Raw genomic sequence first — 12841 nt, forward strand, 5'->3', positions numbered from 1 at the left:
CCCTGGTCTTCCAGTGGGTTCATTCTGGTTGCTTTTTTTCTCTTTCAGGAAGTCCTGAAGGTCTGATCCTCCACTGGGTCTCTCATAGCTTCTTCCTTGTGATACTGGTACGTGGTCCAATGGGTTATGTCTGGTACTTCTAGTCCTTTTTTCCTGATTTTTCTCCTCTGTGAGGCCCTGGAGGTTTGATTATAATCCAAATATTCTATTACTGGTCCTCTCTCCATAATGATATGGAATAATTTAATTCTGCTCTGGGTCCGGATTGCGGTTAAGTTGATTTGTGTGGCATATGTAACTTCCCTCAGAACTTGGGTTTATGTGTATTTTTTCTTTAATATGGGTGGGTGTGATGAATCCCTTCTTGTTTCCTGCATGGGTGCAATGGATTTGATATCCGAAGAGAGGAGGCACATCTTTGGGCTGTGGGAGGAAATTGGAGCGCCCAGAGGAAACCCACACAGACACGGGGAGGACGTGCAAACTCCACGGTAACCCAAGGCCGCAATTGAACCCGGGTCCCTGCCACTGCGAGGCAGCAGTGCTAATCCCTCTGCCACACGGAAAGAACTGAAAATCGATGAAAGGAAAGCAAAATACTGCAGATGCGAGGAATCTGAAAAACAGGGAATGCTGGACAAACTGGTGTGACAGCATCTGTGGAGAAAAACAGTTTGCGTTTCGAGTCCATTTTATACTTCTTCAAAACCAATGGTATTTGGTTTCAATCTACTTGATTTGAAATACTAGGCTGTTGATTGCTGCCCATTCACTGCAGCCTCACCAGGGACCCAGGTTCAATTCCAGCCTCGGGTGACTGTGTGGAGTTTGCATGTTCTCCCCTTGTCTGTGTAAGTTTCCTCCGGGTGCGCCGGTTTCCTCCCACAGTCCAAAGATTTGCAGGTTAGGTGGATTGGCCATGATTAATTGCCCCTTAGTGTTCAAAACACTATGGGGATAGGGTGGAGGTGCTCTTTCAAAGAGCTAGCGCAGAACCGATGGTCTGAATGGCCTCCCTCTCCACTGTAAATTCTATGACTATGATTCTAAATCTGATGTAATGAAGAAACATTGTGCACCAAACTTACATAAAGGCTGTAAGAAAAAACAGGAACCACGGAATGTCGTCTGGTGAGAAATTACGTTAATTACTGGCAACTAGTGTCACGATTTGTACTCCTGGGAAACATTGTGTGTTTATGTTTTTGTTGCGCGTTGTCTGTTTCACCAGAGAGAAGTGTAAACGTCTTGCTTGCTATTTGATACTCGAGGGATTGCAAGCTGCTGACTCACTGACGCCTACACTGATACTGAGCCAGCTCAATTATAGTATCAGTCTGGGGGTGAGCCCCACCTTCCTCCCAGGGCAGGTACAGGCCTGTTGACTAGCCCAGCCCCTGCCTTTAGGACACGCCTCCTTTGCAGGTTCTTCCAATCAGATTATTTGAGGGATTCCCAGATCATGTCAATCATCCAGTCCAGGTATGAGGAGCCCGGCCCCTTTCCGCGATTAGCAGATGATATAGAGCAGGGCGAGGAGGGAAGTACAGACAGAGTTAGTTCCTGTTATCCTGGAGTTTGTGTCCTGGGAATTGATCCAAGTGAGGAAGCATCGGAAGGATGTTTGCAGTAATATTGGCAGCGTGTTTGCTGGTTTTGCCGGTTTGCAGTGCAGGTAAGGCTGTGGAGGAGGGAAGTGCTGTTGCTGGGGGAGAGGGCGCTGGAAAGCCCGGCTCGGTTTCACTGTGAAATTGCTCCGCTCTCAGTGAGTGGAGGGAGCCGGGCGCTCCGAGATTTCACTGGACACCCAATCGTTCAGGTTCCGTCCGCCTGAGTGATGGCACAAGTCTCAGATCAATGCACTTTAAAAAAATGTCATTCAAACATTCACTTTAAAACAGAAAGATTTTAATTCCCTGTTACGTCCAAGGAAAAAGTTAGTGTTGTTCCAGAGTCAATGTCTGAGCCGGGACTGGGCTGATTTCGCTGATCGTAACTGAACAATTGGACTGGGCGCAGCTTCCATTTGTCCCCAGTCTATCCAGCATTGTACTGGCACTAAATAGAAACTTTTAGTATTGTGAAGGCGGGGAGAGACAGTGAATATGTCTGGTTTCTGTCCTGCATTTGGGAACATTCTTGTGTAAATTGTATTAGAATAAAACATGCTAATGGCGAGTTACTGATTCCCAGGCTGTAAATTAGTTTAAGGTTGGATTAATGATCGGAAGGAAAACTGTTCTCGTTACAAGTTGTAGTGAAATTATAAACCTTTTTGAATGCCACGTTGCTGCAATCTAACCGTTCTGCCTTGCGGTAGGGGAGACAGTGAACTATCTAATCTTGGATCATCGCGATTACTTGTTCACTGGTTCAGAGTTTTTAACACTTGGTGCCCGCCATTATTTGTGCCACTGACGATTCGGTTAATCTCTGACACATTAACAGGATATATAGCCGTGTACACTAGTTTGACTGGATTCCATGGAGAGTTAGCATAATGTAATTTGAAATAATGTCTATCGCAATGATTAGCTCTGTTGCTTCCTATCATTGGCTGCACGGTAGCACAGTGGTTAGCACAGTTACTTCTTGGCTCCAGGGCTGTTTCCGGGCTTGGGTCACTGTCTGTGGAGTTTGCACTTTCTCTCCGTGTCTATGTGGGTTTCCCTCTGGTCCTCCTGTTTCCCCCCACAGTCCATAGATATGCAGATTAGGTGGACTGGCCATGCTAAATTGCCCTTAGTGTCCAAAAGGTTGGGTGGGGTTACTGTGTCACTGGGATGGGTTGGAGTTGTGGGCTTAGCTCTTTTGAAGGGCTGGTGCAGACTCGATGGGCCGAATGCCCTCCTTCTGCACTGTAAATTCTATGATTCACCGTTCCAGGTTTGATTCCCAGCTTGGGTCACTGCCATGCTAAATTGCCCTTGGTGTCCAAAGAGGTTGGGTTATGGGGATAGGGTGGCAGTGTGGGCTTAAGTTGGGTGCTCTTTCCAAGGGCTGGTGCAGACTCGATGGGCTGAATGGCCTCGCACTGTAAATTCTATAATTCTCTAATTTTATTCAGATTTTAATCAAAACAAAATTTTACATAACCATCAACAACATTTAACAAAACAAGGTGAACGGTGGGCAGCATGGTAGCACAAGTGACTAGCGCTGTAGCTTCACAGCCCCAGGGCCCCAGGTTCGATTCCCCCACTGGGTCACTGTGCGGAGTCTGCGTAGGTTTCCTCCGGGTGCTCCGGTTTCCTCCCACAGTCCAAAGATGTGCAAGTTAGGTGGATTGGCCATGCTAAATTGCCCTTAGTTTCCAAAAGGGTTAGGAGGGGTTGTTGGGTTACGAGGATAGGGTGGAAGTGAGGGCTTAAGTGGGTTGGTGCGGACTCAATGGGCTGAGTGGCCCCCTTCTGCACTGTATGTTTTATGTTCTATTAACATATTTTAAAAAAAGTATGCAGTAAGCGAACTGACGGCCAGACCAAGTATCTCATCCTCATGATCAGAGACCTTTTTCTTGATCTCCTTAATCGCCTTTTCCTGCATCTTCTGGGTCGCAACCATCTTTTCCATTGAGGCCTTCATCGGGGCCAGCATCTCTGTTTTTAGCTCTGCAAAGCAGCTTCTGAGGAGTCCTGCTGTTCCCGTGACCACTGGGCCCACGCTGCCTGATCCGAGCCGGCCGCCATTTTGTGCTCCCACGCCCATTCCACCCGCTTCTTTGCAGCCCTACCTCTGGTCCCGTCCATAAACCAATGCGGGGAACCTCTCCAGCGTTGCTTGCCCCGTCGAATTTCACCAGGGGAGAGCCGCTAAAGCTCCTGAAAAAGGCCTGTAAGTTCATTCGTGGCGGGAGCTGCCATATTCGCGACCTACTCTCGCATGGCCGCCAGCAGAAGTCCTATGATTCTCTATTAATGAATCATTGCAGTTTTATTCTCTGCGACTGTCAAGCAAAAGGTCTTGGTTCTGAGATGACATTATTTAGTGCCCAACATAACTGTCTTAAATCACAGGGTTTTTTTGATGGTGCAGATGGGTGGTCGGAAATAGTGACAAAAGTAACAAGAGCATTGGGTCAGATTTGCAAAATGTGAACTTTTGCGAAGGCAAAAGCATAGCTTCAGATGTGACATACTTAGAATTCCTGTAGTATAAGCAGAGGCCATTGGCCCACCATGTCTGCCCTGGCCATCCAAAGGAGAACTCTACCTAAGCCCAGTCCACCTAACTCCAATCCCCGCCCTAACCCTGCGCATTGATCATAATCAACCTAACCTGTACATCTTTCGACTATGGAAGGAGCACCCGGAGAAAACACACACAAGCACTGGGAAAGTGTACAAAATTCAGTTAGCCAAGGTTGGAATCAAACTCTGGTCCCTGGTGGTGTGAGGCAGCAGTGCTAGCTACCATGCTGTCCAGGTACTTAACTACAGACTGTTAGCTGTAAATCAAAACTTTTTCTAGGGTCAACATTTTCAACATGTTTGAACATGTTTTCAAATGGTCTTGTGGGTTCTGAGACAAGATGTAACTAACATCTTTCCATTTCTCCCTTTAATGTTGAGATTGTAATTGCAGTAAATTGTGCACTAGTTAGTTTTTTAAATGTGTGTACATATTGTGCCCACTGATTCTGAACTGTCGCGGTATAGCTGTAATCAGACCTGTGTGCGTCATGTTGGAACTATGAAACTGTATTAGGGTGTGGTTTAATACAGTACTGTTCCTTTAGAATTACTACAAGCCGAGTTAGTCACGAGTTTTTAAACTTGACTAAGAGTGGAAATTTCCACTTGAGTAAAATGCCGACTCAAAATGATTTAAGTGAGAAAACTGGTTTCCTTTGATTTCTTTCCCTTCTAAGAATAAAATATTCAAGTCAGTTGCTTTGTGTAACAATGGGCTGGGTACATTGTGTTCTCTCCCGCTAGTAACTACCAGCTTGGCATTTTCTCATCGGGGTGGGGGAGGGATTGGGTAGAAAACCCACTCCATTGTCATATGTTTTAAATTATGATAATGTCTGCAATGTACACTTCAGGCCACACAATTTTAGTACTTGACAGACGTGAAGCCAGAGTTATTTTGTTTGTCCGTAACACAGCAAAACTGGTAGCAATAAAAAAGCAAAATACTGTGAATGCTGGAAATCAGAAATACAAGACCTGTGAAGAGAGAAACAGAATTGGCATTTCAAGTCCATATGACCCACCTTCAGAGCTAAAGAGGGGGAGAAATGTTTACTGGGGGGGGGGGGGGGGGCACGGAGTAGAAGGTCAGTGATGGGTGGGAGCTCAAGAGACATCGCAACAAAGATGTGCAAGGCACTAGACAGGATGCAGCGTGAGGACTATGGAAAGGTCTGCTCAGGTAGCAGACTTTCAATAAGAGAACAAATGTCAGTCAGTGCTCAGTGAAAGCAAAATCTGAGGACCAATGATGGGTGGTCCAGTGGGGGTGGTGTCTGTTGGGACAAAATGTTTGCGTTGGGGATTGAAAAGCTCACCCAGTCTGGTTTAACGTCCCCAATGTAGAGGAGGCCGCATTGGGAGCAGAGTGCAACAGACAAATTTGAAAGAGGTGCAAGTGAAATATTGTTTCACTTGAAAGGAATGTTTGGGATCTTGAATGGTAAGGAGGTGAAGTGGCAGGTGTTGCACGTTCTGTGACTGTGAAGGAATGGCATGAGGAGTTGGGGGATGATGGAGGAATGCACCAGATGTCACTAAAGGAGTGGACCCTGTGGAAGGCTGACTGGTGGGGAGTGAGGGGAAGATGTGTTTCATATGGCATCATGCTGGAGTTGATGGTAATGATGGAAAATGGGCCTTTGGATGCTGTAGAATCAAGTCCAGACTCCAAGATTTTGGACTCCTCCATCAAATTTCCTCAACCTTTGACAACACCCAGGGTGGGATTCTCTCAGCCCGGAGAATCCCCGCGACTGGCGCGAATCACGCCCCGACGCCAGCACGTGATTCTCCGCAGAGCGGAGCATTGGTGCCGGTGTGGTTGGCGCGGCGCTGGTCGGGGGCCGCTTTCCGCAGCCGGCCCGACGATTTCTTGGGATGGGCCAAGTGGCCATCGTAAAAACGGCAAGTCCTGCTGGTGTCGTCCACACCTGCTCTCAGCCGGCGGGAACTCGGCGTGAAAGGGTTGGGGGGTCCAACCCCGGGAGGCCTCCAATATGGCCTGGCCTGCGATCGGGGCCCCCCGATCGGTGGCCAGTCTCCTGTCTTCTGTGCTGGCCCTGTAGTCCTGCGCCATGTTGCGTCGGGGCCGGTGTGTTGCAGGAAGCCACTGCGCGTTGGTGCCACTGCGCATGTGCGGATCCTGTGGCGCCCAGTTCACGCCAGGATCATCAGCTGAAGCGATGTCAACTGCTCCAGTTCCATGCTGGCCCCATGTGGGGGCCCCTTGCTGATCCTGAGGCCGTGTTTCCGACGGCGTTAACACTTAGCCTCAGGATCACAGAATCCCGCCCCAGTTTCTTCAGCCTATACCTGGAATAATTCTGGTGACTCTTTCTGCACCCCCCACCCCCTCCCCATAATGGGCTGGATTATCTGCCGTCAGGATGCTCCGTTTTGCCAACAGCCCTGGGGTTTCCCAACGGCATGGGGCTGCCCCACAATGGGAAACCCCATTGACCAGCCGGCATAATGGAGCATCCCATCCATGGGGTGACCGAAATGTGGCGGGGCGGAGAATCCAGCCCAATGTGTTCACATCCTTCCTGAAGAGTGGTGCCCAGAATTGGACATAATATTCCAATTTGAGTTGAACCAGTTATTACTAAAGGTCCACCACATCTTTCTTGCTTTTGTACTCTCTGCCTCTGTAAAGCCCAGAATCTCACTGAATACCTTGCCCACTCATAAAACAACCTTTCTCCATTATTGTTTCCAGTCATTTGGCCAACTGTGTTCATGCGGCCACTCTCCCTTTTTATTCATGGGCTTTGTCAAGAGTTTTTTGCAGCCATCATCAATTGTGTTTTGGAAGTTCATGCGCATGAAAACACCTAATATCACAAAATGGCTGAATGGACTCCATTCCAGCAATAGCACTGAAGCTAGCTAGCTGTTCCAGTACAGCTACAACAATGGTATCTACCTGGCAATGTGGAAAATTGCCTAGGTGTGTCCTGTAAACACTAAGGATAAATCCAACCTGGCCAATTACAATCTTCTCCGTCTACTCTCTAACATGACTAAAGTGGTGGAAAGGGTCATCAGCAGTTGTATCAAGGAGCCAGATTCTCTGGTTGGAATCAGACCTGGCACAAAAAATGGTTGTGGTTATTGAAGGTGAATCGCCTCTGTTCCAGGTCACCACTACAGGAGGTCTCCACAGCACTATCCTTGGCCCAACCATCTTCAGGTACTTCATCAATGTCCTTCCTTCCATCATAAGTTTGAAACAGTGATGTTTGCTGATGATGCACATGATTGCAGTGTTCAGCGCCACTTGTAACTCCTCAGATAATGAAGCAGTCCAAATGCAGCAAAACTTGGACAATATTAGGCTGATGAGTGGCAAGTAACATTTTCACTGCACAAATGCCAGGCAATGACTATCTCTGATGACAGAATCTAAGCACTCACTGCCTCTTGACCAGGCATTGCTTTGTCTGTATCTCCCCCAATTTTCCTGCCCACTTCTGCTCGTTGACGTCCATCATTAGGTCAGGTAATGGGGATAGGGTGGAGGAGTGAGCTTAAGTAGGGTGCTCTTTCCGAGGGCCGGTGCTGACCCTTGCAGTTCATGATGCTTCCAAATTTTGTCTTTTGCCAATTTTGAAATTGTCCTGTGTAACGCGGATCAGGAGCTCCACTGTATACTGCCCCGATTGGTTCCAGAACACCACTGTATACTGCCCCGATTGGTTCCAGAACACCACTGTATACTGCCCCGATTGGTTCCAGAACACCACTGTATACTGCCTCCGTTCCAAAAAAAAAATTCACGATGAATGTTTCCAGTCATCTGGGCAGCTTTTTTTATCCATGCTGCCACTCGCCCTTTTATTCCATGGGCTTTGTTGCTGAGTGTTGCGATGCTTATCATTTGCCTTCTGGAAATCTATGTGCACGACAACAGGCCTAATTTCCCTTGTCAAAAACCTCCAAGTTAGTTCTACGTGATTTGCCTTTAACATCTGTGCGGGCTTTCCTAAATAATCTGTATTTGCCCCAATTACATGTTTGTCCAGGATTATTGTTTGGAGATATTTCCCTATCGCTGAGGTTAGACTGACTGGCTAGTGGCTTGTCCATGCACCTTTTTTTTTTTTTGAACAAGTCCTCTGGAATTGCCCAGCGTCTCAGGATATGGAATTGACCAGGTGACAGGAGGGAGAGGGTGATGGATGGATGTTTTTCAGACTGGCAGGTGTTTTGGATTGGTATTTCCCAAAGATCAATTAATAAACTTGAATGAATCCTAACAACCTAGATTCTGAAGTGGGAGGAGCATTATACAGTTTGCAGATGATACAGATGAAACTTGGCAAAATAAAGTCACCTCACTGTTGCTGGGTCGAAGTCCTTGAACTGTCTTTCTAACAGCACTGTGAGTGTTTCCTGTAACACATTGATTGCAGTGGTTCACCAAGACTTCATTACAACCTTCTCGAGGGCAATAATGGATGGTCGATAAATGCTGGACTAGCCAGAAATGTCCATGTCCCATATACCAATCGAAAACAGTAGTGTTGTTTGTGGATTTAAGGATGTTTATAGGATGGTGAAACGGGCAGAAGCATGGTAGGTGGATGAAAGCAAATTACTGCGGATGCTAGAATCTGAAACGAAAGAGAAAATGCTGGAAAATCTCAGCAGGTCTGGCAGCATCTGTAGGGAGAGAAAAGAGCTAACGTTTCGAGGTGGATTTCAATATGGGGAAGTGAAAAGATGTACTTTGGAAAGACTATTACGGAAGGACTATTGCCAAAGCTGGCATGAATTCGAAAATTGTAGATGAATACAAGCCTTGGGTGTTCATAAACCTAAATCATTTAAGATGGCGGTGCATATTGATGAGTGCTTTTAAAAGGAATATGGCATAGAATATTAAAAAATTAGATTATGTTAGAACCTTGTAATTACTTGGTTTGCATAATTTACTGGAGTACCGTGGATAATTCTGCTCACCACACTTCAGCAAAGATGCTAAGGCCTGAGTATAGAGGTGTTTCCAAGCATGAGGGACAAAGTCATTGTCGCAGAAGGCTATTCAGCCTATTTAATTCATGCAAGCTCTTTTTGAATCAATCTGCTCCATTCCATTGCTCTACCATGGCAGCCCTTCAATTTTATTTCCCTCAAGTGGACAACAAATTTCTTCTTGAAGTCAGGAAGTTCAGATTGTCCTCCTTTAAACTGACACTTGGGAGGTGACCCATAGAGGTTTAAGATTGAGAGATTTTGATGGTGAAGATTGAGAAAGACAAACCCCTCTGTCATAGCATCAGTAAGAAAGTCATGATTTAAGATCAGTCAAAAGATCAACTGAGGAGATTCTTTCAGTGTCGGGGTCTGGAACATGCCACCTGATAAGCTGGTGGAAATTGATCCCCTGGATAATTTTGAAGAGAGAATTTCTACAGTGTATAAGGAGGCCATTAGGCCCATTGAGTGTGCACTGACCCTCTGAAAGAGCACCCTAACCAGGACCACTCCCCACCCTATCCCTGTAACTCCACCTAACCTGCACATCTTTGGACAGTGGTGGGAAACCAGAGCACCCAGAGATTTGGGCAGGTACTTGAAGATGAGGAATATTCAGATTTATAGACAGACAGGATGAGTAACTAAGCACAAGATCTTTCAAAGAGCCAGCAGAGGAACATTTGGCTGCTTCCAGTCCTCCATGTGACCATAATGCCAGACACACACTTTCCACCATTCAGAACAAACATTTGTCATTTTTCTGTTTGAAATTTCGGCATTAATTTGTCAAATAGTGCAAATCTTGTGTCAATGGCTGTTATTGGACTTTGATTTAATTCATGTGATTGTGGTCAACTTTCTTAATAGCAGGATGCACCAGACTCACCCCTGGTCTCCATCCACAATAGACTTGGATACTGCTTGCTTTCTAAAATTGCACATCCTGTTGGACTGACTTAATTGTTGGATTAGATAAAAGAAAATTACTGCGGATGCTGGAACCTGAAGTGAAAGGGAAAATCTCAGCAGGTCTGGCAGCATCTGTACGGAGAGAAAAGAGCTAACGTTTCGAGTCGGGTGACTCTTTGTCAAAGCTGGATTAGATATGCTTTTGAGTGCTTAGTTTGATTAGTTTGTGTAACAATGCACATTATTCTGTGCTGCAGATATTTAGGATCATTGCCTGTGTTGCGCTCTACCAGTTTAGCAAGCAATCCAGAAAGTAAGGCACACTGATCAAACACTTGCATACTTTGCTTTTGACCTTGTTATTTTACCAATAAATTTTGATAAAGTACTCTGGCATTGAGCATGCATTTTGAGATCATATTTAATTCAATTCCTCATTAGCTCTTAGAGAAAATATATTTTGTTATCTGGATTTCCAATTTATCTCTAGGCTAGCATTAGAGACAACACTTGGTATTAATATGCTATATGGGGAACATAAAATATTAAAATGTATTGCTTGAAATATACAAACATAATTGCTTCTTGGTACTTTGTCTCAACCTTAAATATGTTGGTTTCGTTTGTAATTTTGTGGGTGTATAATGGAATAATTTGTTACTAGTGACTTTTTTTGCTTTATTGTATACCTTATGCTGCAACATAACTGAGTAGAATTAGCTGCCCTTTTATAAAAATTGAAAGATGTAATATTGGCCCTATTTCATTTAAAGTGGCAAATGTAAGCTGGAATAACATGGAATTCTCTTTTTTTTCCTAATTTCAGCATCATCACGAAGCTTTATTGGTGTGGAAATTACCAGTGAAGAAACTAACAGCAGCAACGGGGACCATGGACTTGAGGTTGGCGACTTTGCTGCATCTGTACTAACGAGTGGATTGACTACAGTCTTCTTGCCTTTGGTTTACATTATTGTGTTCATCGTTGGCTTGCCTGCAAATGCTATGGCACTGTGGGTGTTTGTCTGGCGAACCAAACTGAAACATCCGGCAGCTATTTACATGGCCAATTTGGCTTTGGCAGATCTCCTGTTCATCATTTGGTTACCGTTGAAAATTTCCTATCATCTCAATGGCAACAATTGGATTTATGGAGAAGGACTGTGCAAGGTGCTGGTGGTGTTTTTCTATGGAAACATGTATTGTTCAATCCTATTCATGACCTGCATCAGTGTTCAGCGATATTGGGTTGTTGTTGATCCAATATCTCAATCAAGAAGAAAGACTTCTATTGCCTATGCTGTATCTATTTTCATTTGGATAATATTTGCTTTGGGCACTATGCCATTGTACTTAAATATTCAGCAAACAGCAGATGTTACTCGCCTTAATATAACAACCTGTCATGATGTTATGCCTGAAAAACAGTTGGTTTCCAGCATGTTTGATTATTTTCTCTCTTTGGCTATTGGTGTGTACTTCTTTCCAGCATTGCTGACATTAACTGCATATGTGTTGATGATCAAAACATTGACAGCTTCTCCCAATGAAGATAGCATTGGGAAAAGCCGCAGGAGAGCGATTGAGTTGATCGTTACTGTTCTTGCGATGTATTTAATCTGCTTCACTCCGAGCAATGTTATGCTTATTGTTCACTATTGGCGTATAAAATACGAAAGTGACAGCAATGCTTATGCGTTTTATATTGTAAGCCTTTGTCTGTCTGGCATAAATAGTTGCATTGATCCCTTTGTCTATTACTTTGTTTCCAAAGATTTCCGAGACCATGTTAAAAATACTTTGCGGTGTCGTAGTGTCAGGGCAGTTAAAAGTATTCAGGCTTCCTTTGCCTCTAAGAAACTTTCCAAAGGATCTGGTTCATATACTTCTGCCAGTAAAGTTACGACAACAAGCAGTTGCTGAGTGTTGAGTGTGAAGCATCTATTTTGATTTGCGGGTATAGCATACACTAAACAGGTGTGGCATGCACTAAACAGTTCATCTTCATAATTAGCTGATTTGGTATCCAAAGCATGAAGTATTAAGCCATTTTGGGAAGTTTTAACTGAAACTATATTATCACTTTCTTGTAAATAATTGCTCAGCTTTGTTGCACAACATACCTATAATGTATGAGTCACTTTTTTGAATAGACTTGGCCATTTTACATTCATTTCTGCACAAAAGTATTGTCTATGAACTGCACAATAATTGCTGAACTAAACCACAGTAGCTGATTGCTTATAATATGAGGATCAAAGCAATCCTCCTTGTCAACTTGTATAGTGTATAACAATTTTATTTAAGCATGGTCCTACATTGAAATATTTTGTGAATAATCCTTTTTTTTATTTGATTTTAAAACTTGTACATAACTGCCAAAGGCTTGTACTGTGATTTTTTTTTTTTTTTAAAGATTGAATTCATTGTTCCTAATTGGTACTATAACTGTGAACCTTTTTATAACCTGTTTGAAGAAAAACGGCCATATAAATGTAGGAAAGGGAACAATAGATTTTTAATGCTAGCATTTAAGAATATTAAACTATTCAGTAAATTGTAAATTGTTTTTGAAGTCTTGTGGTTTCAATACTGTGAATGATGCATGCATTTATTCTGAATAAATATGTTTGAAAACTACTTTTGAACAATTTGTTTTGTTTTAATACACTTTTAGTCACCAATAACTTGGCTGCGCTCTTATTATTGTAAGCTGAGACCTGACTCCATTGTCGAGTCTAGTCTAAATTCAA

General features: G+C 44.1%; 1 protein-coding gene across 1 annotated transcript; it reads left to right on the forward strand.

Moving 5' to 3' along the window:
* The first annotated feature begins 1504 nt into the window (after window positions 1-1504).
* On the forward strand, window positions 1505-12728 carry LOC119970616 (proteinase-activated receptor 2-like). The gene is made up of 2 exons (XM_038805530.1): window positions 1505-1675; window positions 10915-12728. Exons 1-2 carry the CDS (start codon window positions 1621-1623, stop codon window positions 12009-12011), a joined length of 1152 nt encoding a protein of 383 aa, XP_038661458.1. The 5' UTR covers window positions 1505-1620; the 3' UTR covers window positions 12012-12728.
* Window positions 12729-12841: the final 113 nt, after the last annotated feature.

The sequence above is a fragment of the Scyliorhinus canicula genome, chromosome 8 (genome assembly GCF_902713615.1).
Source record: "Scyliorhinus canicula chromosome 8, sScyCan1.1, whole genome shotgun sequence".
In the NCBI taxonomy this organism is placed as follows: Eukaryota; Metazoa; Chordata; class Chondrichthyes; order Carcharhiniformes; family Scyliorhinidae; genus Scyliorhinus; species Scyliorhinus canicula.